The 27,197-nt window shown below is 42.1% G+C and overlaps 1 protein-coding gene across 1 annotated transcript in view; it reads left to right on the top strand.

Annotated features, from left to right (window-relative positions):
- Nucleotides 1-26,752, top strand: part of CDS1 (CDP-diacylglycerol synthase 1) — a 38,652-nt gene extending 11,900 nt beyond the window's left edge. The window contains exons 3-13 of the mRNA XM_075751290.1: nucleotides 1,000-1,096; nucleotides 5,549-5,646; nucleotides 9,114-9,253; nucleotides 10,794-10,852; nucleotides 12,904-12,986; nucleotides 14,465-14,552; nucleotides 15,558-15,626; nucleotides 16,431-16,583; nucleotides 22,908-23,027; nucleotides 25,032-25,135; nucleotides 26,325-26,752. Coding sequence (XP_075607405.1) covers nucleotides 1,000-1,096; nucleotides 5,549-5,646; nucleotides 9,114-9,253; nucleotides 10,794-10,852; nucleotides 12,904-12,986; nucleotides 14,465-14,552; nucleotides 15,558-15,626; nucleotides 16,431-16,583; nucleotides 22,908-23,027; nucleotides 25,032-25,135; nucleotides 26,325-26,454 — 1,141 coding nt within the window. The 3' untranslated portion in view covers nucleotides 26,455-26,752. The remainder of the gene's footprint in view (nucleotides 1-999; nucleotides 1,097-5,548; nucleotides 5,647-9,113; nucleotides 9,254-10,793; nucleotides 10,853-12,903; nucleotides 12,987-14,464; nucleotides 14,553-15,557; nucleotides 15,627-16,430; nucleotides 16,584-22,907; nucleotides 23,028-25,031; nucleotides 25,136-26,324) is intronic.
- Nucleotides 26,753-27,197: the final 445 nt, after the last annotated feature.

Below are 27,197 nucleotides of genomic sequence, written 5' to 3'. Positions count from 1 at the left end.
GCTGAGGGGAGACCTTATCGCTCTCTACAACTACCTGAAAGGAGGTTGTAGTGAGGTGGGTGTCCATCTCTTTTCCCAAGTAAGGAGCGATAGGATGACAAGAAACATCCTCAAGTTGTGCCCCTCCAAGGGGAGGTTTGTATTGGATATTAGGAAAAATTTCTTCACTGAAAGGGTTATCAATCATTGGAACAGGCTGCCCAGGGAAGTGGTTGAGTCACCATCCCTGGAGGGATTTAAAAGACATGTAGATGTGGCACTTAGGGACATGGTTTAGTGGTTGGTCTTGGCAATGCTATGTTAACGGTTGGACTTGATGATCTTAAGGGTCTTTTCCAAACTAAATGATTCTATGATTTCATGGTAACAGGATTTTCTATTCTGCTTTCCTTAGTTAGCCACAAGCAGCTGCAAAGGTCTACAAAGGCGAAAGAGTACAGATAGTTGAACCCATCACCCTTCATTGTCACATGTTTTCCTGTCCTCGTTCCAGTGTTCACAAGAGCACAGGATTGTTTTCAATAGATAACCATCTACCCGGCAAAATAGCTACTTTGCTGCTATGGAAAGTTTTTTGGGGTTTTTTTGCCTGTTAATCATCAAAGATTCATACGCTTTTTACCTGGCAGCCTTTTTTTCATATGCAAGGCTTTACATGACTGGGCCCGCATCAGTCTTGGTGATTATGTGATGCTTTTTGAGGGTTCTGATGTATTTTCACAGCAGCTTCAATGCAGAATTGATCCATTTAATTACAAATGATGTTTGGGGAGGGGGGAGAATGGGGGAAGAAGAAAGGTGACTAACTTTTATTTCTTGTACTATGTATCCTGTTTAGTTGGACAGTTGGTTGATTCTCTGATTCTTGCTATGTGCTTTATTAAGCATGAAAATTTCTGGAACTCCCATTGTTTCTAATACACTTTAGTTAGCAAAGGAAGGGACATTTATTTTCATTTATAACTGCTTGCTTTTTATTCTTCTTTTCTTTTTTAATAGATGGAAAAATTGGTGGATTCGTGGAATTCTCACTCTAGCTATGATTTCTATGTTTTTTCTGATCATATACATGGGATCATTTATGCTGATGCTTTTGGTAAGTTTGTTTAAATACATTCGGCCATGCAAGTGTTACTTGACCTCTTTGTTCATCATGCCTAAGACAATCGGAAGCAAAATGCACAGGCAGTTCAGAGCAATTTGTCTCTTATTTGTGCAAATGTAAATACTTTTGAAAAACACTGGACAGAGTCAAAACAGGGCCTTGTGGATTAAGGACTACTTATATACTGTAGTTTGGGGTTTTTTGAAGTAGGAATTAGAGTAACTCTGAGAAGTTGAATGATTGTTGCCTTGAAGTTTACTAAACTATTGTCATCCATTTCCTTGTCCAGTTTCCATCACCTAGTGTTACATTCTTTGAGGTTTGTTTTATTAAAAAAAAAAAAATAAAAAAAAATGAAGACACAAGAGTTTAATTTTTACAGCTGAGAAAAGCAGGCAGCTCTGGTCTGCGCTGAAAGGCTTTCCTCAGGCATGTTCCATTAATTCCCTACTTCTCTACAGGGCTGCCTTGTGGCCTTGGGTTTATCTGTAGAATGGAGCTAGATCCCTTTTCAAGGTACAGAGATAAAGTGCATTTTTAAGTCACAAAGTGAAATAATAATAATATTCCTACACCCTGCATACCCAGTCAACCATTACTGCTTCTTTCTATCTTTTTTTATTGCTGGTATTATTGAATAATGGTTTAACTATCTTTCCCAGTCATGGCAAGTAACAGACAGGGATGTAGCTTCCAAAATACTGAAATTAGTACTTGTGGGTAACTGCTTTGATTTTTGACTCTAAGTTTGTTTAACTGTCAAAATGTTCTTTTCCTTTTTTCATGGCCTCCTGTGAAACATCTTTTGGAGTGTATTCATAGAATCATTTAGTTTGGAAAAGACCCTTAAGATCATCAAGTCCAACCGTTAACATAGCATTGCCAAGACCAACCACTAAACCATGTCCCTAAGTGCCACATCTACATGTCTTTTAAATCCCTCCAGGGATGGTGACTCAACCACTTCCCTGGGCAGCCTGTTCCAATGATTGATAACCCTTTCAGTGAAGAAATTTTTCCTAATATCCAATACAAACCTCCCCTTGGAGGGGCACAACTTGAGGATGTTTCTTGTCATCCTATCGCTCCTTACTTGGGAAAAGAGATGGACACCCACCTCACTACAACCTCCTTTCAGGTAGTTGTAGAGAGCGATAAGGTCTCCCCTCAGCCTCCTTTTCTCCAGGCTAAACAACCCCAGTTCCCTCAGCCGCTCCTCACAGGACTTGTGCTCTAGACCCTTCACCAGCTTCATTGCCCTTCTTTGGACACACTCCAGCACCTCAATGTGTTTCCTGTAGTGAGGGACTCTGAACACAGTACTCGAGGTGCAGCCTCACCAGTGCTGAGTACAGGGCGATGATCACTTCCCTAGTCCTGCTGGCCACACTATTTCTGAGACAAGCCAGGATGCTGGTGACCTTCCTGGCCACCTGGGCACACTGCTGGCTCATATTCAGCCGGCTCTCAACCAACACCCCCATGTCCTTTTCCTCCAGGCAGCTTTCCAGCCACTGCTCCCCAAGCCTGTAGTATTGCCTTGGGTTGTTGTGACCCAAGTGCAGGACCCAGCACTGAGCCTGGTTGAACCTCATACAGTTGGCCTCAGCCCATGGATCCAGCCTGTCCAGATCCCTCTGCAGAGCCTTCCTACCCTCAAGCAGATCAACTTGGTGTCATCTGCAAATTTAACTGAGGGTTCACTTGATCTCCTCATCCAGATCATTGGTAAAGATATTAATCAGAAGTGGCCCCAGTACTGAGCCCTGGGGAGCACACCTTGTGACCAGCCGCTAACTGGATGTAACTCCATTCACCACAACTCTTTGGGCCCAGACATTTAGCCAGTTTTTTACCCAGTGAAGAGTATGCCCCTCCAAGTCACAAGCAACCAGCTTCTCCAGGAGAATGCTGCGGGAAATGGTGTCAAAGGCTTTACTACATGTCCAGGTAGACAACATGAACAGCCTTTCCCTCATCCACTAAGCACGTCACCTTGTCACAAAAGGAGATCAGGTTAGTCAAGCAGGACCAGCCTTTCATGAACTCATGCTGACTGGGTCTGATCACCTCATTGTCCTGCACATGCTGCATGATGTCACTCAAGATGATCTGTTCCATAACCTTCCCCGGCACTGAGGTCAGGCTGTAGTTCCCCAGATACTCCTTCTGGCCCTTTTTGTGGATGGGCATCACATTTGCTAACCTGCAGTCAACTGGGACCTCCCTGGTTAGCCAGGGCTGCTGATGAATGATGGGAAGGGGCTTGGTGAGCACTTCTGCCAGCTCCCTCAGCACCCTTGGGTGGATCCCATCCAGCCCCGTACACTTGTGCGTGTCTAAGTGGTGTAGCAGTCGCTAACCATTTCCCCTCGGATTATGGGGCCTTCACTCTGCTCCCTGTCTCCATCTTCAAGCTGAGGGGATTGTGTACCCAGAAAACAAATGGCCTTACTGCTAAAGACGGAGGCAAAGAAGGCATTAAGTACCTCGGCCTTTTCCTCATCCTTTGTCACTATGTTTCTTACTGCATCCAATAAAGGATGGAGATTCTCCTTAGCCCTCCTTTTGTTGCTAATGTATTTATAGAAACATTTATTATTGTCTTTTATGGCAGTAGCCAGATTAAGTTCTAGTTGATCTTTGGCCCTTCTAACTTCCTCCCTGCATAACCTCTCAGCATCCTTGTAGTCCTCCTGAGTTTCCTGCCCCTTCTTCCAAAGGTCGTAAACTCTCCTCTTTTTTCCTGTATTCTCTTGAGAGACTGGAATGCTGTTTCACCAGTGTTATCGTCTTCATTACAGTCTCTACATCTGAATTATTATGGTTTATATTTCCTGGTTTTATGTAAATGACATAACAAACTAGTAATTCATTATTTCATTGGTCGAGGATTTTCTTTTTTCTGTGTGAAGAAACAACAAAAAAAGCCCCTTTGAAGTGCAGGTCATTTTAGAGAGATTTTTTTTTTTTTGCAATCCTTCCTTTAGTTGTCTGTTACATTTGAGAATGTTGAGAATGAACAAAAAGGAACTAGTCAATTTGCAGTGTGATTTGGTATACTCTGAGATTGCGATCATAGGCAAAGCTATCAAAAAATAACTAAAGTTAGTATAGAATTAGAATAGAGGTCTTCCTCTGTTGTACCATAAAGCAAAAACTCTGTCTTCTAGTATAATGAACTCTTCATAAAGTTGACATTTGAGAATACATAAAAAGAAAAATGGAGGGGAAAAACAGTTTTGTTCATGAATTACTTCAGTTCACTGAAATCAAATAACTTACACTTAAACAAGAGTTGTGCTAAAACCAAATCTTAATACTGAGACTGAAAATGCCCAGAGACTTGTAGGAAGGGTAATCCAGTGAAGTCTGGAGTCCTGAGACTGCTCTAAAAAGTTGGGAGGCATGTTTTACGTTTGCCTGCTACTAAGGTAACAGGCACAAACTTCCATGCCTTTGGACCCCAGTGTCCTTTTCCACTGTAAGGTGCAATCCTTTAATGTTGGTCTTGCATATAGCATTTAAATTTCATAACACAGGCCAAACAAAAGAAAGAGCATGAGATAGGGGAGCTTCAAAATTAACTCACTGAGGTGGTATAAGACTGCTTTAATCTGTGCTTACACATTGAGCAAGATAAAATTTATTCATGAATGCAGGTGGTAAGAGAATACTGCAAAACCTAGCATGCTGACATGCGCAGTCGGTGTGGGTAGGTTCTTACTCCTGCCTCTGCACGGGATTACTGATGACCTGTGTTTGGCAATACTTGATACCTGGGCAGGACAATCTGCTTGGTGACTGTGGATTAGACAAAACTGGCAGAGTCCTTTGGAGCCCAAAGACTGACAGGACGTACTGCCAAACTTGCATGGGCAAGTACTGAAGTAGTGAGATCAGCAAAACAAAACGAAGGCTGTGGAGGGTGTGACATTCAGACCTGGGTTAGACGAGCTTTGCTTCCAATCATCAATGCTAATTGCCCTTAATGAGACACTTGCAAGTGGAAGACCTGGGTGTCCAAGTTGTGTTGCACAGCTAGTTTTTTCTATTGGGCCTAGAAAATATTTCTTAAACTAAATATAAAGATAAAACTTAGTCAAAAGAAATAGAAGAGCCTGGTTTACAGGAAGTACTTGTGACCTGCTGCTGCCAAACTGTTTTAATGAAGAAATGTCAGAAGCTTTCCCTTGTTTCACAAACATATTCTTGCAGCTAGCCCATTGTGGGTTTTTTTCAGCGTGCCTAGTGGTTTTGAGGTTTTTTTGGGGGGTCTTAAATGGAGCTTTAGTTTTCCTCAGACTTGCTTTAAAGCTGTCTATTTTCTGTGTGGAATTTGAATTCAGAATAATTTCTCCCCTTAATGCAGGTTGCAGTACTACTTACTGTCTTTAAGAAGCAATTGCAGCATATTTACAGTTTTTATTTTTCTTATTTTAGGTCTTAAGCATCCAAGTGAAGTGTTACCACGAAATCATTACTATAGGTTACAGAGTCTACCACTCGTATGATTTACCATGGTTTAGATCCCTCAGCTGGTGAGTAGCAAGCAAGAACATCAATGAGTAGTGATGTGAAACTTAAGTCTTCATGTTCTTCATATCCTGTCATGGTGGTATGATAGCTTTGTAGGTCATGTGCAGACTTAAAACTTGACATCTGTCTCTAATACAGGATTCTGTAGTTGTCTTCCACCCGTGAACTTGGACAAGTCAGTTTTACTACTTCATTTTTTCTTGTTATAAATATGTATACATGTACAAATATATGTATGCATGCATATATGTTATAAGTCAGAACTGACCTGTGTAAGCTATCTAAAATGTGCATAGCAAAATAATCACCTGATATGTATTACCTGAACTGATTTTTTTGGGGGGGGGGGGCTGTTAACCTTGCACAAGAAATAAGTAGAACAGGTACCTTAAAGGCTCCTCTTCACACACACAGAGAATTAAAATAATAACTTACAAGTTTGAAATCTTTTCCAATCATGCACTTAATTGTGGGACTGCATCAATATAGTGTTGAGGGATCTTCTGAAAGCCAAAAGATGAGATTAATTTTTCTGGCAAATCCTGAATACTTGTGGCAATGTCCAGTCTATATAGGGCTGGATGGAACTGGGGAAATCAACTCTTCTTCTGAGTTCTGGGAGGAAAAATAAAGACTTTTGATTAGGATCAGCACTATGGGAAGGTGTTGGGCACGTGTAGTCTCTAAGGTGCTTAAGGACATGGTTGTTCAGACATGACCGATGTTGTGTTATTTTGGTTTTGTGTTGAGTTTGTTTTTTTAAGGATTTGAAATATCTATGTTATTCCCTGTCTCTTGTCATATTGCTTCTTCACTTCCAGAAGCAACTTCACTGTGTAATGTGATGGATTTCTGCTGTTGGCTCTTCTGTAAATGCTAATCAGTTCCCCTCTGGTCACTCATGGATTATCCAGGGGACTGATCTATTGTCTGCTTTATTCCATGGCTTCTGGATGTACAGCTAGAGCAGACTCATACATGAATGATTGTGCGGTCTTACCAAAATTTTTAGAGGAGGAGATGTGCACTCTACCACTTAGTCCACTTTGGCAGTTGACCACTGTCACTTTTATATATGGAGCTCAAAATGAACTCCTCTGCATTGCAGCACTAGTTAACATCAGAGCTCCTTTCAGTCTAACGTCTTGCCGCTGACACTAAATATTAAGACATTTCAGTGAGATGAGAGAATTCTGTTAGTAGGCTGAACATCAACTATTTGGCTTATTTAGAGATGTGAAGCCTTGCAAAGCGAGCGTTAATATCTGTTGAGGGGAAGAGAACAAGTACAGATCGCTCTGAGACTATCTGGAGATCCAGCTTGAATCACAATTTTTTTTTATCTTCTGTGGCTGACTTTGGTAATAAGCCAAAGAGCATGTTGCCTAGAGATAGTGGTTTTGGATTTGCTATTTATTGTTTTTCATTGAGTGCTGCCTTGGCATTTGAGGATCCCATTGTGGCTTAACTCTAGAAAGCTGAGTAACTGAATTTATATGAAAACCTGTGACAGAATTACTTATGTACTGACTCTTTTGACTGAAAGGAATTTATTTGAAGATCCTTGAAAAACAGATGGCTGAAGGTGATATTTCACCTCAGTTCAACCTTGCGTGTGAGCATACTCCCACAGAATTGCTTTGAAAAAGTTGTAGTAATAGCTGCATTTACTAGTTAGCTGATGGATTAAACCCTGTAAGATTATTGCTCAGTCAAGAAAGTTAAAAGGTAAAGTGCGTGGTGGAGTGGAGAGGAGATGGAGTAGTAACTCCTTCAGACGAGAATCTTCAGGCCAGATGGCAAAAGTGTATTTACACTCAGATCCTCAAGCCCCATGTCAGATTCACGGTCCTGTAACCTCAGAGGATTTGTCATGCAGATACCTTTTTTCCTGTTTGTAAGGCAAAAATCACGAACTACCCGTATTAGGCTACAGGAAAAGAAGATGCAGAATTGTTTGTGTCGATGCAGATGATAGCAGACATTTGTTCTGTACTTTTAGAATATCTGAAAAGGACTTGCATAGGAGTGGAGTATTCAATACTGTAGTTAAAGATGAAATTAATTTTCAAGTGTGGTGGGTTGACCCTGGCTGAGGGCCAGGTGCCCACCAGAGCCGCTCTATCACTCCCCTCTTTCATTAGACAGGGGAGAAAAGGTACAATGAAAAAAAAAAAAAACTTACGGGTCGAGATAAGGACAGGGAGAGATCATTCTCTAATTATCATCACGAGCAAAACAGACCGAACTTAGAGAGGGAATTCATCTTATTTATTACTAAGCAAAACAGAGTAGAGGAATGAGAAATAAAACCAAATCTTAAAAACACCTCCCCCCACCCCTCCCATCTTCCTGGGCTCAACTTCACTCCTGGCTTCAACCTCCGCCCCCCCCAGCGGCACAGGGGGACGGGGAGTGGGGGTTACGGTCAGTTCATCACGCGGTGTTTCTGCCGCTTCTTCATCTTCAGGGGGAGGACTCATTGTTCCCCCGCTCCAGCGTGGGGTCCCTCTCACGGGAGACAGTCCTTCACGACCTTCTCCAACGTGAGTCTCCTCCACGGGGTGCAGACCTTCAGGAGCAAACTGCTCCAGCGTGGGTCCCCCATGGGGTCACAAGTCCTGCCAGCAAACCTGCTCTGCCGTGGGCTCCTCTCTCCACGGATCCACAGGTCCTGCCAGGAGCTTGCTCCAGCGTGGGCTTCCCACGGGGTCACAGCCTCCTTCAGGTGCCTCCACCTGCTCCGGCGTGGGGTCCTCCACGGGCTGCAGGTGGAATCTCTACACCCCCTCATCCTCCCTCCATGGGCTGCAGGGGGACAGCCTGCTTCACCATGGTCTTCACCACGGGCGGCAGGGGAATCTTGCTCCGGCGCCTGGAGCACCTCCTCCCCCTCCTTCTGCACTGACCTTGGTGTCTGCAGATGTTCTTACATCTTCTCACTCCTCTCTCTGGCTGCAAAAGCGCTCTCTAACTGTTTTTTTTCTCTTTCTTAAATATGTTATCACAGAGGCGCTGATTGGCTTGGCCTTGGCCAGCGGCGGGTCCGTCTTGGAGCCGGCTGGCATTGGCTCTATCAGACACAGGGGAAGCTTCTAGCAGCTTCTCACAGAAGCCACCCCTGTAGCCCCCCTGCTACCAAAACCTTGCCACGCAAAACCAACACATGTAGTTAAAGATTAAATTAATTTTCCAACTTTATCCTGCAAAATGTATTTGTTTTCTAGTGTGATTTCTTTAGAAGAAATAAATTACAAAAATTGGCTTGTCAGAGGAGATACTGACCCAGAAGTATAAGACTGGATTTTTACTTGAATTTTATTTTTATTACATGTGTTTTCTACCCTTCTGGTTTTCCTTTTGTGTGGTGCTTTTTATTGTGGTTTTTTGTTTGGTTTGTTTTTAAGAATGACAATATATATTATCTTATTATCTTGTTAAAATAACCACTAGCTGTTGCATGTTGTAGGTACTTTTTGCTGTGTGTGAACTACTTCTTTTATGGAGAGACTGTAGCTGATTACTTCGCTACGTTTGTTCAGAGAAGAGAACAGCTTCAATTCCTAATTCGTTACCACAGGTTTATATCTTTTGCACTCTATTTAACAGGTAAGCGTAGGAAATTGCAAAAATGAAAGAGCTTTATGCTGCATTTGTTTCTGTGCTTATTTCTTTTTTAAAAGAAATTAATTGCTTCCCAGTTTTATGCACTTTCAGTTTCTTTTTCCTCTTGATGTTTGAGGAAATTAGGTATTCAAATGTTCCGTTTTTCCTGTGAAAAGATGATTATAAATTTTGCCTTCACTGAGAAGAAGAAAGCAGCCTAAACAAGTAGATGATCTTGAGAAGGTTGAGCTAAAAGCACTTAGGAGGAGTTGGCATGAATTAGTTTTGATCGCTGAAGAACTGGGGCTCAATACCTGAATACATGAACACTATTTTGGCAGTCTGTGGAGATGACTTGTATGTGTAATTGCTGTGCTGGGTTGATGCTTTATTGTGCAAGTGTTCTGCTAGGTCTACAACGATAAGATTTACCAATATGTTTTAAACTGATTATTCAAAGATGCCTGAGGCTTTATTTTGTCTGAAAGATGTTCAGATGCTTGCCTCATGGATAGATTTTCTTCCCTATCCAAAGAAAGACTTTTTAAGAGCCTCTTCTCTAGGAAGAAGAGACATAAGCTGACAGTCTTGTGGGGTATTGCTTTGTGAACATGTAAATATAGTCCATGGTGTTTTCAGCAATGCAGTTAATATTACTTTAGCCTAAAATTAAATCAATTGAAGACTCAAATTGGCCTAAGGGACAGGAGACTGCTATGCTACAGATACTTGTAAAATATATTAAAAAACATGTTCTTCATGATGAACTGTCAGTCTATCTACTGTTGTGGGTTTTTTTTTTTTTTAAACAGTTAAAAATTCTACTCTGTGCTTAGATCACAAGTTTGAAACCAGCTTTTTCAGCTGGCTTTAGCTTGAGGAAACTAACTTAACTAATGCCTCCGCTGAAGGGTGGTGAGAGGAGAGATGAGACAAACCAGTCATGAGCAAAACCAAGAGGCAGAGTGTAGCAGAGCCCCTTGGCAGCTGTCACATTGGGATCGTGGGGTCACCGAGGGGCTGTCCCCAGGGTTAAGGGTCTTTTGAGGGCCTCTGACCCCTGCTGGCATGGGAAGCTGCCCTCGGGGAGAAGAGGTGCTCTGTTAGCCACCCAGAATGTGTCTTTCAGTCAGTTGGATTCTATAACGCCTGCACTTCACACTTGCATTGCATGCAGCCATAAGCCTGTCTGGGGAAAAGGGGCAAGCTGTTCTCTCTTCTTTCGATTATTTCTGTTTATTATTCAAAACCAGCTTGTTGACCTGTTTTCTGAGTGGTTTTTAAAAGTGATGGTCTCCTCCCCTAAAAATCAATGTCTATGATGGGGCCTTGTAAGTAATGAAATGGATGCTCTTTGCTGATGTTAAATAAATCTTGTGCTCTAATGAAAGTAAGTCTATATTTACACTTAACTGAATACAAGGAAATGCTCTTAGCAGCAGAGGGATTAAAAACGGCTTCAAGGGAAGAGAATTACTGGTATATCGCAGATCAGTGTAATTAAATGTAAGATGGTACAAACTACACTTGCTTTGTTTTACAGGCTTCTGCATGTTTGTTTTGAGTTTAGTGAAGAAACATTATCGTCTGCAGTTTTACATGGTGTGTATTACCCACTTTGCTGTGGTCGCTCACATTATGAATGTCACTAGAAACAGTCATGTCCCTGTGGTCATAAAATAGCTTGGAAGAGGGGTGTGAAAAATGTGCTTAAACTGATAGTAGCATGAAATCAAGTGGTGTTGGGCTGTTCGGTGTTGGGCTGTTTACCTTGCAGCTTAGTATTATTATATCATGGAATGTGGTCTTTCAGTCAATATAAGCTGTCATTGGTGAGGCCTTGTGCATATACAATGTGATACGTTTCCCTTAGTGACAGACTGATAAGAAAGATTCCTGGAGGAAGGGGTGTGCGTCTCCCTCCCAGATCTGCAGCCAAATAGTTCAGCATAGCATGGGGAAGTGGTTCTTGTGACTCAAGTGTTACTTCGTAGAGGCCAGACTGAAGTACTATGAAGGAAACTTGAGCTTAACCCCTATGTGGAAGATTTATTCTGTGACACTTGTATTTGTCCACCTAATAAACAGCGTAGTAGCTAATCAAGAACATGAACCTTTTTCTTATATGTATTTTATAGGTTGAAAACTAATTTTGTAACATCACAGGTTAAAAAACCCACCCAAACCAAATCAAACCCCCAAAACCCCACTGAACCCCCCACTTCTATATAGGAATGTTTAGAAGCAACAGTCAAACAGTAATGCAGTACAACTCCTGTCTTTAAAGAACTTGAGCAGTCAGGGTATTGTGCAACTTTAAAGATTTCCTAAAGCTCTGGGGATGCGGTTAACCCCTCTGTTTCTACAGTGCTTTAGGTAGCACTTTACCATTGAGAATCCCTAATTTTGGACTAGGAGCTGAGCCCTGTATGAGCATGTTAAAAAATCTTTTACTAAAAAATTTACCTTGTTTGTGGGAGAACTTGCCTGACAGGGAGATGCAGTTTTTCTAGGAGAGGTGATTTTTTCTTTTCAGATTAGAAAATGAAAAGTCCCCATCTTCAGATTGACACAAAGTAAATATATTAAGCTTCCATTATATTTTTCCTTTTTGCCCTTCTGGAAAGAAGGCAGAATAAGTGTGGTGTCAGTCATATGACGTGGTGCCCGCCCAGAAAACATTAAGATGTGACTACCTAAGAATTGCAGTAAAACAGAGAGAAGCCATGTATCCACTGTGTGGCAACACAGTGTTTGGCCAGACAAGGAGAGTTCCCATTTGGTTTTAGGTGGTATTCCAATATCACTGTACGAATACTAAAATTTTGCTGCAGAGATGCTTTAATTAACCAGCAGGTAACATTTTCAGAAACCTTTGGTCAGTTCTTGCACCCTCCCTTTCAGCCTTCTTGTGTTTTAACTGGAAGTAGATGCTGGCTGCCGTAGGAAAACACATGTGATAAGAGAATTAAAGAAGTAGGATATCCTGAGTGTTAAATCACCCAGGCATTTAGAGTGCTTAAATTTTGTGTTTCATGGAAAAACTACCAGTTCTTGATTTAAAAGGTTTTGGAAAATAAAATCTATTGTAGAATCTTTATTGGTAAATTGTTTGGAAACCACTTTATTGTTCACTGGTCCTACAGAATAAACATCAAGTACGTACAGTAATATTGAGGAAAATGACTGTTTAAATGACCATGTGCATAAAAATTAACACTTAGTTTTCACTAATCCTGAGAATTTTCATGTTTCATAAGAGGACTGGTATTGTGTTATGAGAGATATCCACATCTGTGTAACATGACTCTTTCACGAGTAGTTCATTGCCATTTTATTGTTACAGTTCTAACATGTCTGTTATATGTATATACAGAATATCACATTGCTTACATTTCTTGGCTGCTTTCATGCTGAAGGTGTACGTCTCATTTAGTGAGATGTTAAACTGCATGTTAAAAATTTCTGGGTGGAGGTAAGTGATGGGAAAACCTGTTAAAGTTTCAGTACTTGCTTCAGAAAGCCAGCTAACTTGTGATATACTGTACGCGCACATCTCTTGCATTATCACTAGAACTGGTCTTTCTGACCAGTGTATCAAGGTGTATGGATCAGTGTTTTCACTAACTGTTGTGTTGTTGCATTGTTAACAGTTCGCATGGACTCATGTCACTTTGCTGATCACTGTAACTCAATCTCATCTTGTCATCCAAAATCTCTTTGAAGGCATGATCTGGTAAGGGGACAGTAATAAACTGATTTGTAACTCTATTGCATTGAAAGGTTGGTTCTTTTGCATAGATCTGGTTAGGAAATAATTGTGGGAACAGTTAAAGCAGCACAAATTAAAGGAGCATTAACGTCTAGTTGGAAGGGGAGTCAGAGGAATTGGGAGCAATGAGGTAAAGGATACAGGAGAGGAAGCAGAAGCCTCTTTAATTACATTGGCAGCCACAAGTATGATAGTTTTGAACAACCACTTCATTTACTTGCAAGGAATAGGATTGCTTGCATGCTTGGTGAAATAGTTTCCATAGCATTTTGCTGAATGGATAAATGTGCAGCAATTCTTTTCCAATTGCTTGGGAGCTTCAGGTTGCTCAGAGCTATTGAAGTTGGACCATTTAATTTGAAAGCCCCAATCTGGCTGCCTTCCCTGTTCAGATAAATTTGGATTACTTAAAATATTTTAAGAGTTCAAATCTTGGATATTCTTGGGTCATCTTAATGTCCCATTTCCAGTGATATATTAAATTCTGATGATGCAGTTAAACTTGATTACTTAAAACCGTTCCTCAAAGAGAGGGAGTGTTTTCCCACCCCCCACTTCTTTAGAGACAGAGTAAATTACAAGTTGAGAAAGAAGGAAGAAGCACATGGAAGATGATTTGTGTTCTTCTAAGGACATAATACTGCATGTTCTCCTTTTTCTTTTCCTGATGTATGTACAACTGGGGACATTATTGCAGACAAGATGTGCTCATAGTTAAAAAGAAAACCAAAAGCCTTTGACAAAGTTTGTATAAACAAATTCTTTTCATAGTGATCATATTCACATGCCAAAAGCTGAACCTAGTTGCCTTCCTTGCCTACTATTTTGTATTTCCATTTGTGCTAGGCAATTTGGCAGATGGTCACAAAATCTGACTTTTAGCTTATTAATACATCTCTGCTTTGAAAAGGGAAAAAAAGAACAGGCTGGAGTAACAAATTCAGATGCTGTCTGCATGCAAAGAACACTTAGAAAGCTAACATAGGCTGCTCCAAACTGACAAGAGGGGAAAAAAAAGGAAAACTTTTTTAAAAAAAAATTTAGGTATCATTAAACTTTACAAGGAATTTGTTTGCTTTGATGTTACCAATAACATTAACATGTTTATATCTATTGATTTTTTCTTAACTGTGGTACCAGTCTTCAAGCCTGATAGGAAAAAGCCAGCCTGTTCGTGTTTTAAGCTCATGCACCAGAAATCATATTTTAACTTGAACTAACATGGATCTGTAATGGTCTTGATTGTCTGAAGACTAAAACCAGTATAACTAAACATGCTGTTCATGGGGGAACTAGGTGAACATGTGACGAAATCCTAAATTTCTTCTAAAGACTGCAGAAAAATTTTCCAGAAAGAAATGCTGCTGTTTCAGTTTGTGTCCTGTGTTTAGGTTAGGGGAGCTTTTCTTTTTCTCCATGAACCTTTTAACGTCTTTCTCTAGGTTTCTGGTTCCGATTTCAAGTGTTATCTGCAATGATATTACTGCTTACATTTTTGGATTCTTCTTTGGCAGAACTCCATTAATTAAGGTATGTACTTAAGCACTTCCTCAGTAACAAGCTTTTACAATTTATAGCATTTTAATGAAAAAAATACTTTCCGCTGTACTGCATGATACACATCTTTGCTAAAAATACAAATTGACTATTCTGTTTCTGAAGATTTGTAAGTGGAAAATAGGATTAATGTGACGGTAATATTGACATTGCAGTATAAAATAGTTCGAGCCTATTGCATCATCATTTATAATTATTTCCTTTTTTGATTTCATAGGCAGGTTTAACTGCATGCTAACTATGCAGAAACTAATTTGAAACAAGCCACTAGTTCATACATACCTATTCCTCATTGGGTCTCATTGATGTAGCACTGAGAGGGGCTCAAGTCTTCCTGTTCTGGTAGAATATGCAAGACCCCACAGAAAGCCATGAATTAGTAGTTTCATGATGTTGCCATGTTAACTTTTGGGTATTTACTTGGTTCTGATATTAAACTGCTCCTAAATTGAAAACTTAATAGAATTTGATGAAGAAAATAGCTTGCTACACTGGTCTCTCTAGGCCTGCAGTTATTTGCTGTATTAGTTTGCCAGTCTCTATGTAAGAAGCTAGTGTCTCCTGAGGAGCATCCCTAGCAGCAGCTGTGTAACACGCAGGCTTCTGTTGCTATCTAAATGTGCACTTGCTAGCAGAGGTCTCCAACAGAGCCATAGTGCACTTGTACAGGTTTCCAAGTCTTCTGCTTGAAGGAGCCTCCAGACGGCAGCAGCAGATGGGAAGGGAGCGCTCCTTTCCCTCAAGCTGCCCAGTAGCACCAACCAAACTGTGGCACTTTCCCTCTTTGCCTGGACATGTCCTAGCCATACTCCTCTACTTATCATGTTCAGTAGCTGCAGCTGCTGACATTCAGTGTTTCACACATTTCTTTGAAAAAACAAGTAGGAGCTTAATTTTCACAAACAAGGTCCAGAAATAGAGTAAAAAAGGGTTCAGTGATGCAACTGATGAGGCTAATGCTATCTCTTTTGTGCCTAGCTGTCTCCCAAGAAGACCTGGGAAGGGTTCATTGGAGGCTTCTTTTCCACAGTTGTATTTGGATTTATTGTAAGTTACCACAGGACTTTCCTTGTATAGATTCAGTCTTCAACTTCCTGTTTTTACTTGAAGTAAAATTACTGACAAATTTGGTCATCTCAAACTGCTGAAATCCTAAGAGTTGCAGAGGGGGATGGTTTGGCTAGAGAATTCTGCCAATTTGTAACTAGCTGAAGAGGCTGGGCAAGGCTTGCACCTTTCAGGAATTGGTTATATTGGCCATTTTTGCTATTACTGTATCTGGAATTGTTCTATTAGTTGCATCCCTATTTTGAAATTTCAGTTTATTGATAGCATTATTTATGCTTTGTAAAGTAGTAGTTTGGTATTATGTACTTTATAATGACATTTTTCCTGAGAAGTAGTTTACACTGTTGATGTGCATAGAAGATAACAGCGTGCAGTAACTTTTCTGATAAGTAATTTATCGCCAAGGTCAGCGGAACATAACTGCCAAACTTGGTAGAAGCAATAGTTCAAATTTTGGTGGTGAAGTGAACTGCAAAGAAATGATGAGTAGCTAATGTTTTGGGATTTTATAATGCAAAAATGTCCAGTAGATAAGAATCTGAGAGATACGAAAAGGAAAACAAGTTGGGAAATCATCACTAAGCACATTGAACGTCCACATTTGTCTGCCTTGTTAAGGCATTCTCCAGCTTAAACAGGCCAATTTTACTCTATTCTGGTTCTCTTTGTTATTAAAAATATTTTCATTTTCCTCAGCTTGCAATGGCAAAGCCATCCATTACAGTATGATTTCTGACTGTAACAACAAATGCATATTTCAGGCGTCCTTGTTTTGCTTTTCAGTTTTCCTATTTTTTGGCTCAACATCAGTACTTTGTCTGCCCCGTGGAATATAACAGTGAAACCAACAGATTTGTGACAGAGTGTGAACCTTCAGAGCTCTTTCAGATGAAGAAGTACTCTGTGCCATCATTGCTTCAGGCTGTGTTGGGATGGGTAAGGAAAAAAACAAGGCTTTGGCTAAAATTGAAATCATACTTCCCAGCTTGGATTGTTTTCTAAACCTTTTAGAAAGGCATAAGAATGCTGGTAAGGCTTGAAGGGTAAGGACTGGATGGATACCATGAGCCCCTCTCTTGCTCAGACAGGGGAGGTGGTCACCCAAGCAGAATTAAAATGCATTGGTGGAGTCACCTGAGGAAACCCACTTGTGTTCTTGTGGCCTGTATTCTCTTTGTGCTAGAAATGGGTGTCACTTAAGCATTTTGCAGGCAAACCTATTTTTGAAGAGCAGCCTTTTACATTTTTGTGGAAAGTGGACAAAGGTTTGTTAGGGCCTGAATTAGCAGCAGGCTTAAGTAATCTTGTAGAACCTCATCTGTTTTCAGCTAGTGTGTAACTGCTGTTAGGATTGGACTCATACTTTCTTCACCACATAGCATCTGGTGTGTTAGTGCCACTACTTCCATGCTGAGTGAAAAAGGAGTACCGGTAATAGTTCCGTGTAATGCAGTTACCAATCCTTTTCCTCACACGCAGCCTGCATACTGTCTTCAGTGAGCTCTTGTATCTTTACCTGTCAGGAAATAGGTCACCAATTATCCTACTATACAAAGCAGTATACAGTATACTATACAAAGACTAAGTCACAGGGTCCAGAGGTACTCCAACAGGAAGAGAATACCAAATAGAAACAAAGCAGTCTGTCATTGTCTTTCCTTTAGGGCAAGGAGGAGGTGACTGGGACAAATGCAGAACAAGAGGGTTCTGCAGCGCTCCCCTCGCCTGTGCAGTGGCTCAGTACAGAGAGTGAGTGCACAGCACTAGGGAAGGCAGTGGGTTTTTACCTGTGGTTACGTGGGCGTAACACTGAAGGAGAAAAGTTGATGTGGTTACAAGAAGAAAGCACAAACTGGAAACTGTAGCAACCAAACCTAAGACTAAAAGTAACTCGTGTCTACACTTGGTACTTAGAAAAGCAAGATTACATCTAGAAGGAGCTCTGATATTTTCATACCAAATGAACGTACTGTTGCTTCAGTGACTGTAGGGTTGATTGCAAATTTAATAAGGATTTTTCTGCACAAAACCATAATGTGGACTGAACAGAGAGACATCTTACTGTGTCTAGCTATATTGTGTATTTTGATAAAGGGCAAGGAGATGGGAACGCCCTGCTCTGTGCCAATCTGAGAGCGACCTATCAGTTAACCATAAAAAGAGATGGTAGTTCCACGTGCACTTCTGGAGTACTTTTGCCAGGCTCTCACAAGCATTTTGAGGAGACAATTAGTTTTAGCACTCTTTCTGTAAAGTCAAATTGAATCTACTTCTTTGGGCAACAGCCTGTTTTTGGTTTTCCCTCTGGTACTCAATTCCTGATGTTCTCTCTCAGAAATATGACCAGATGTAATGTTTGGAAGACATTTTTCTTTTTGTCAAAAGACATCAAGCCTTGTGTTCTCCCAACCAAATTGACTTAATTCCAACTCATAAACTTTTCTGCTTGACCAACTGAATAGTTTAGCCTAAAGGTGCCTTAAGATAACTGCACAAAGTCAGTAAGTTAACTGGTGTTGCCCAGCTGTGATGCAAATCAGAAATACAAGATACAGGAGTTTTCAGGTACAGATGGTGTTTATCGAGACTTGCCAGATGAGGTGTGCTCTGCTCTCAGGGATGAGGCCAGCATAATGTTCCCTCAAAGGCTGGAGCTTCTACCGTTAACTTGAAAGGGCTCAAAGTTAAGTTACCAAAAAAAAAAAAAAATCCCACAAAAAAAACCCCCAACCCTAAATCCCCCAAAACCAGAAAGCCCAAACAAACCAAAGAACCCCAATCAAAAAACCTATCAAACCTATCAACCGACAACCCACCCCCCTTTTCTCTAATCTGTGTCAGGAAGGAAAACAAGTACCTGTTGCCAATGAAGTCTGTCTTATCTGTAAGAAGTTGAATGGAACAAAACAGATTTCAAGTCTGTGAACATGCTGAGGGGAACAATATCTGTTTAAATGCAAACCAAGAAGTATTAATGGGGGTAAACTTTCCATCTCCCATTATTGCCATATGTACACAAACGTGACAGTATGGTGGACTAGTGCAAAATTCATATCTATCTTGTGAGAGCACTTGAAAGAAGTGACAGTGAATTGCACGAATGTGACAAGTTTGTGGAGAGCATTGGACCACTTAGTAGAGCAATACTAGGAATTTGTGGAAAGCTCCTTTGTTTACAGGAAATGGAGCTGGAAATCCAGAGCCAGGAAAGACTAGAGATTCCTGTTGTACATTATGGAATTAGCAGTTACTTTCCTTATGATCAGCTAAGGGATTGGCTGAAAACTACACCGTGTACTCTGTACAACAGGTATGAGGCTCTGGCTGTGGAAAGCCAGTCAATGGATGATGGTCCATCTGCAACAGAGGTGTTGCCAAGGTCAGAGAGGCTGACCTCCCCGTATCACGACCACCTCCACGAGGAAGAAACGATGGGTTATAGTTGTAGGCAACTCCCTTCTGAGGGGAACAGAGGGACCAATATGCCAGACAGACCCTGCTTTTAGGGAAGTCTGCTGCCTGCCTGGGTTAAGGACATTACTGGGAAATTTCCTAGCCTGGTACGGCCCTTGGACTATTACCCATTACTACTCTTCCCTGTGGGTGGCAGTGGAGCTGCAATGCATAGTCCAAGAGTGATCAAAAGAGACTTCGGGGCCTTGGGATGGTTCATGAGGGAATCTGGTGCACAGGTTATTTTTTCCTCTCTCCTTCCAGTTGCAGGCAGCGACATTTTGAGAAACAGACTGACTCAGTCTATCAATACATAGCTCCATGGCTGGTGTTACCACCACAATTTTGGGGTTTTTTTTATAATGGGATGGCCTACATGGTACCAGGCTTGCTGGCATCAGATGAGATTCACCTTTCTCCAAGGGGGAAGAGAGTCTTTGCCCAGGAACTTGTGGGGCTCATGGACAGCTTTAAACTAGACTGTTTGAAGGGGGAGGGGGATAATATCAGGCTTGCCCATGACAAGCTGTGGGATGACACACCAAGATCAGAGGGATGGCATGCCACCAAGGGCCCTCAGCCTGTTGCTCAGAGATGTGCCGGATGCACTGCAGCACACTTGAAGTCTCTACAGAGATGAGCCAGGGGCTCCTGAGGTAATAGAAGCCAACAGGGAAACACCAGTGAAATACCTCAAAGGAATTCCAGCCACTCCAGCCAGTCAGTCAGCTTCATCAGGGGCCCAGCTTAAATGCCTCCATGGAAACGTACATAGCATGGGGAGTAAACAAGAAGAGTTAGAGACGTGCACACACCTGCAGGGTGCCATCACAGAGACGTGGTGGGATGGGTCCTGTGACTGGACTGTTGGAATGGAAGGGTACAGGCTCTTTAGGAAGGACAAGCAGGGGAGATGAGGAGGGGGTGTTGCCCTCTATGTCATTGACCAGCTGGAGTGCATGGAGATCCACCTGGGGATGGATGAGGAGCTGACTGAGAGCTTATGGCTCAGGATTAAAGGGAGAGGAGGGACAGGGGACATTATAGTGGGGGTCTGCTACAGGCCACCTGACCAGGGAGACCAAGTGGATGGGGTCCTCTACAGACAGATAGGAGCAGCCTCACATTCACAAGCCCTGGTCCTCATGGGGGACTTCAATCACCCTGATATCTGCTGGAGGCACAACACAGCAGGGCACAAGCAATCCAGGAAGTTCCTGGAATGTATCAGTGATAACTTTCTCCTCCAAGTGATAGAGGAGCCAGCAAGGAGAGGTGCCATGCAGGACCTTGTTCTCACCAACAAGGAGAGGCTCATGTGGAATGTGAAGCTCAAGAGCAGCCTTGGCCGCAGTGACCGTGAAATAGTGGAGTTCAAGATCCTCAGGGCAGTGAGGAGAATGCACAGCAAGCTCACTATCCTGGACTTCAGGAGAGCAGACTTTGGCCTCTTCAGGGATCTGCTTGGTAGAATACCATGGGACAAAGCCCTGGCGGGAAGAGGGGCCCAAGCAAGCTGGTTAGTCCTCAAGGGTCACCTCCTCCAAGCTCAGGAGCGATGCATCCCAGCAAAGAGGAAGTCAGACAAAAACACCAAGAGGCCTCCATGGATGAACAAGGAGCTCCTGGGCAAAGTCAAACACAAAAAGGGAGCCTACAGAGGGTGGAGGCAAGGGCAGGCAGCCTGGGAGGAATACAGAGAACCTGTCTGAGCAGCCAGGGATCAGGTTAGGAAAGCCAAAGCCCTGGTAGAATTAAATCTGGCCAGGGATGTTAAGGACAACAAGAAAAGCTTCTATAGGTATGTTAGTGATAAAAGGAAGTCTAGGGAAAATGTGGGTCCCCTCTGGAATGAAACAGGTGACCTGGTTACCCAGGATATGGAGAAGGCTGAGGTACTCAATGACTTCTTTGCCTCAGTCTTCACTGGCAAATCCTTGAGCCACACTGCCCAGGTCACAGAAGGCAAAGGCAGGGACTGGGAGAATGCAGAACCACCCCCTGTAGGAGAAGATGAGGTTTGAGACCATCTAAGGAACTTGAAGGTGTACAAGTCCGTGGGACCTGATGAGATGCATCCGCAGGTCTTGAGGGAACTGGCGGATGAAGTGGCCAGGCCACTGTCCATCATATTTAAGAAGTCCTGGCAGTCCGGCGAAGTTCCCACTGACTGGAAAAGGGGAAACATAACCCCCCACTTTTAAGAAGAGAAAAAAGGAAGACCCAGGGAACTACAAGCTGGTCAGTCTCACCTCTGTGCCTGGAAAGATCATGGAGCAGATGCTCCTGGAGACTGTGCTCAGGCACATGGAGAATAAGGAGGTGATTGGTGACAGCCAGCATGGCTTCATTAAGGGCAAATCGTGCCTGACAAATGTGGTGGCCTTCTGTGATGGGGTTACAGTGTGGGTGGATATGGGAAGAGCAACTGATGTCATCTACCTGGACTTGTGCAAGGCATTTGACAGTGTCCTGCACGATATCCTTGTCTCTAACTTGGAGAGACATGGATTCGATGGATGGACCACTCTGTGGATAAGGAAGTGGCGGGATGGTCACGCTCAAAAAGAGTTGCGGTCAACAGCTCAACGTCCAAGTGGAGAACAGTGATGAGTGGCGTTCCTCAGGGGTCAGTACTGGGACCGGCACTGTTTAACTTCTTTGTCAGTGATATGGACAGTGGGATCTAGTGTACCCTCAGCACATTTGCCAAAAACACCAAGTCGTGTGATGTGGTTGACACGCTGGAGGGAAGGGATGCCATCCAGATGGACCTTGACAGGCTGGAGAGGTGGGCCCGTGTGAACCGCATGAAGTTCAACAAGACCAAGTGCAAGGTCCTGCACATGGGTCAGGGCAATCCCAAGCACAACTACAGGCTGGGCAGAGAATGGATGGAGAGCAGCCCTGAGGAGAAGGACTTGGGGGTGTTGGTGGATGAAAAGCTCAACATGAGCTGGCAATGTGTGCTTGCAGCCCAGAAAGTCAACCATGTCCTGGGCTTCATCAAAAGCGTGACCAAGAGGTCAAGGGAAGTGATTCAGTCCCTTTGCTCTTGTGAGACCCCACCAGGAGTACTGCATCCAGCTCTCGGGGCCCCAGTACAAGACAGACATGGACCTATTGGAGCGAGTCCAGAGGAGGGCCATGAAGATGATCAGAGGGTTGGAGCACCTCTCCTGTGAACGCAGCCTGAGAGAGTTGGGGTTGTTCAGCCTGGAGAAGGGAAGGCTCTGGGGACACCTTCTAGCAGCCTTCCAGTACCTGAAGGGGCCTACAGAAAATCTGGAGAGCGACTGTTTACAAGGGCATGGAGTGATAGTATGGGGGTAATGGCCTTAAACTGGAAGAGGGTGGATTTAGACTAGATATCAGGAAGAAATTCTTCATTATGAGGGTAGTGAGACACTTGTGGATGCCCCATCCCTGGAAGTGTTCAAAGCCAGGTTGGATGGGGCTCTGGGCAACCTGGTCTAGTAGAGGGTGTCCCTGCCCACGTCGGGGGGGGGGGGTTGGAACTAGATGATCTTTGAGGTCCCTTTCACCCCAAACTATTCTATGATTTTATGTTTTGTTAAAGTTTGCGGTTGCTACAGCAGTAAATACTTCATCCTGTTCCCATGACCAGACCTTTCAGCAGCTTTCTACAGCGTGTCTACTTTTCCTTTCTTTACAGTATTACTTTGTGTTAGGAAAACTGGAGCTTTGTAGAAATTCGTTCTGTGATAGACCCATTTTAAAATATTTAAGCTTAAAATGCCTACAGTCGAAGACATTGAAATATATTGCTAATTATTTTTCTTGTAGGAAACAGTGAATATGTACCCATTTCAGATGCACAGCATTGCACTGTCAACATTTGCCTCATTAATTGGGCCATTTGGAGGATTCTTTGCCAGCGGATTTAAAAGAGCTTTCAAAATTAAGGTGTGTAATGACTCCTGTAAGCTGGTTTTGGTTTGATTTTCTCTGTGAATTAGATAAATTGATGGGTTGGCTTTGTTTATTTTTAATTGTTCATTGTAGTACCTAGTGTTTCTACTAGCGTGCAATGATGTTTGAGCCGTTTTTAGCATCAGTACTTAGTTTTGCAAGATAAATGTATGTGTTATTCTTAAAACTTTGCATAATCAACATGTGACTTTAGTGTTGGAAATCTAAGAGTAATTTGGGTTCATATTTTGGTTGATAATTACTCTTCCAAGTCATGTTGCAGAAAGTGCTTTAGACAAGCAAGATGTGAGATACTTTACGTGACATGAAAGGCAATCTGTAGATGCCTAAGGAGCACGGACAGTGGTTTACCCTTCAGATTGTGGCTGGCTGTGTTTTACCAATAGTATTTGTGTCGTACACAGATGCTGACGTGCCAGGTTCACCAAAGCATGAGATGTCTGGCTGCCTTTGCCAATACAGTGCCGCCTTGTAACAAGAGTGTGTATTGGCAAATGATGTGACGTGCTAACCTCTGTTTATTGCAAGGTGTGCGCTGTCGTTTGTGGCAGTGTTGTCCCTGGCTGGTATTAAGTGGCAGCAGGAGTGTGGGAAGAGGGCAGCCCCAAATTTTCTCCCGACCTTCTTTATGTCTTGGTAGGATTGCTGTAATTCTTATCCTGTTGCTTGTTGTTGTTGTTGTTCTTCCCTGTGTCCACCAGTTTTGGCATGTGCTTTGCACAGAAGCATATAAACCTCTCTCTTTGTGCTGAACTCCCGTACATGTGCTTGTACTTACCCCTCTTTCTTATGCCGGTCCGAGCAGCTTGTCCGGCACTTTGCTAGCTACAGCCTCATGTGCTGTCATGCCTGTATGTCCAGGTCACAAAAGACTGTTTGTGTGAAGAAGGGCTTTTGGCAGAAAAAAGTGCTTCTGAAAAGCAGAACTTATTCTTAAAGTAGAATATTAAAAAGTAGATTTAAATTTTTTTTTAATACTTCTGGGCCCCAAGGTGGTGACAAAAGTACTGTCAGGAGCAGGGACATTGTGGAATTGTTACTGAACGCAGCATGTAGGTTAGGTTAGACACTCCATGCGTGCCCTGCGCTGGAGGGCTGGAGTGGCACTGGCACAGGACTGGTTTAACTTGCTGGCAGTCACCCCACATAACTAAGGTCAGAGTTTTCACCCAGCAAGCACACAAATGAGCATGGATGACAAAAAGGATATATTAGGGTAGTTTGACTGATGAAGATAAGTTTGACTGTTCCACAGACAAAATCAGGTAACGCAAAGGTAGTGTATCAACCTCTTTTTGCATCAGAAATATTTTTTTAAGTAGTGATAACGTTTTCACTACAGGGTTTTTTGATTCTGTTAAATACACTTATATTGTATGCACACATTATGGTTTTTAACTATGGTTACCAAGAACCCAGTGAAAAAGAAAATGGCAGGTGAACGAGCAGTACAGCTTGTAAAGCCAGTGTTAGACAGTGGAAAGAGTCCTCAGTTACTGTTTCTCTTGTAGCAAATATATATTCCTTGGTAACAAGTGCTTCAGCAGCAGCTTCTAGTAGAGGATAAAGCAATACAAGTATTAAAGAGGAGAACTAGATTCTGCAGAGGCAAGAAATGACAGCCATTAGCTTAAGAGGCTTGCTACAAAATGATGTATAGGCACACATACACAGTGTACTGGCAAACGTGCCCCTGACCTACCGCTGTCCTCTTGTGTGATACTGTGGACAAGTTGCTTCATCTCTTCTTTTTCTTCTCACCCTTTGACTCACCTTTGCAGTTAAAAACTCCTTTAGCAAAGGAGGCTCTTGCTAACTTTTGGCTCAGTGCAGTGAAACTGTAACTTAATTGCAGCCTTAATGTGCTGCTGTCAAGTGAGACATCGTTAGTGTGCTTCATCAGAATTGATGATGATGATTTTCTTCTTTCTTTTTTTTTTTTTTTTTCTTCCCCTCCCCATCCTTCACACCCAAAAGGATTTTGCAGACACAATCCCTGGGCATGGTGGAATAATGGATCGCTTTGATTGTCAGTACTTGATGGCCACTTTTGTTCATGTGTATATCACCAGTTTCATAAGGTATGGGCTTTTTACAATATTAACTACTTAAGCTTGCATAGGAGCTGTACCATAGTTACTTCATACAAGTTATGTTCCACACTGTTACCATAGCGGAGATTGTACATTTCTAAATCTGATTTATGCAATGATTTCAAATACAGAACTATTAAGAAAACATATGTCACTGCCTAGGATTTGTGTCAGGTTCAAGCTATTGCCATAATGTTTCTGTGACTGCTGTTAAAGGTAACCTGTGCACCCTAAATACCAGAAAGTGTTGTGTAGCGGCCTCTTAGAAGTTTTACTAGACTTTACTGATTACAGGGAGGTACGAGGATGGGCTTTGGGCAGGAGGGTTGCTGCAGCATCAGCTTTCCCTGTGTGGCTCCTGAAGAGCCTGTAGGTTGCAAGACTGCAGTTCTTATTATAAGTTTATTTCTCAGTCGCTTGACTTGGGATTTTCTGTTTAAGATGAAAACACTATGGGTAAAGAGAGGAGACAACATCTTAAAAATACTGCTCATCTTCCCCGAACCACACCAGCTTTCAAGAAGCAATCGTGGGAATGACAATTGTCTTACAGTTAGTCATTTTAGTTCCTGGGGCTGGGGGGGATCAAGGGGCTGTAGGTGTCCAAACTGATACATGTCCTTAGTTTTGTAAATGCACATCACTAAATAATTATTAGGTGCCTAATCTGCATCAGATTCTTTGCCTTGTATCCCATCCATCTTAGAAGTAGACTGTAAACAAGTGACGAGTTAAAAATGAGGCTGTTATTTTAAAAAGCTTGATTTAATTTGCGGTTTTCTTTACCAACTTGGCCAACTTCCCATTTAGTTCAATAGTACACAGCTTATCTGGCAACAGATAGGAAACTAAAAAAGATCTGTTGATGAAAACTGTTCATTACAGAGATTAAGGATGAATCAGTGAATCTTATTTGTCATAAGCCTTCTTAATATCCCCATTCGACAGCAAATACAAGAAATGCTTTTTAGTTTCTCTTCAGATTGAGCTAAGGAGTAGGCTTTGCCAGTAACGCTCACCTATGCACCCTGAGGAGATAGACTGGGAGAAATCCATAACTTGTTGTCCCTAAAAAAGGGAAGGCATTGTTTGTGCAGCAAGTGGAAAATGGAAAGCTGTTGAAAAGTTTCTTTAGAGCTGCTGCTCACAAAATTTTTTTTTCTTTTCTTATTGACAGGGGTCCAAATCCCAGCAAATTACTGAAACAGCTGTTGATACTTCAGCCTGAGCAACAACTAAGTGTGTATAAAACCTTGAAATCTCACCTCGTCGAAAAAGGGATCCTGCAGCCATCTCTGAGAGGGTAGTTTGTCAAAACAGAGGACTAGAAGAAACCTCCACAGCCTGTGGAAAAGCATTGCAAATGTGCACATAGATAATAATGAAAGGAAGAGCAGTTTGTGGTCTGGAAGAGGTGAATGTTTCCTGAAATTAATGTGAATGCCATGGCTTCCTATTAGGACATAGAAGACCTCTTACTCCTAAAATAATTAAAATGCTTGCAAAGTAACAGTGCACTTGCTGTTTATTTTAGTTCCTGAAGTGGGTGGCAGCAGCCTCCTTCAGCACCCAGCCTGACAGGCTTTGTATTTATATAAAAAAAAATTAAAATTCACCTTTAGTTTTTAATGAGTTATTTAATATTGTATTTCTTAGCAATACTTTTTTGGTCTCCAGTGGTTACTGAAGAGTAAACAGGTGAGACAGGTGATCACTGTTATGTAGCCCAGTGCCAAAAATACTTGTTAGCCCAGTCAAAGAGGTACTTACAGCCTGCTGTATCAAACTACCGGTACTTACTAAACTGCTATGAAGGTTAAACTTAGCTCTGTTTTCAATAAAACAGATTTCTTACTAAACTATTTCATTCAAGAGAAAAGTACCTTAACTGAAGTATAGCTGGGCTGTTTGGGTTGTGTTGGAGCTGGTTTTTTGTTGATGTTGCGGATTATAAACAAGCATCTATATCCAAGAGTAGAGATTACCTGAGAAAATGGGATTCTGCAACCCAGTAAACAGATTAGGAAGAATCTGGAGTTTAAGCCCTTGG

This window comes from Balearica regulorum, chromosome 4 (genome assembly GCF_011004875.1).
Source record: "Balearica regulorum gibbericeps isolate bBalReg1 chromosome 4, bBalReg1.pri, whole genome shotgun sequence".
Lineage (NCBI taxonomy): Eukaryota > Metazoa > Chordata > Aves > Gruiformes > Gruidae > Balearica > Balearica regulorum.
The sequence above is the reverse complement of the archived record's forward strand: the minus strand, read 5'-3'. Positions and strand labels throughout refer to the sequence as shown.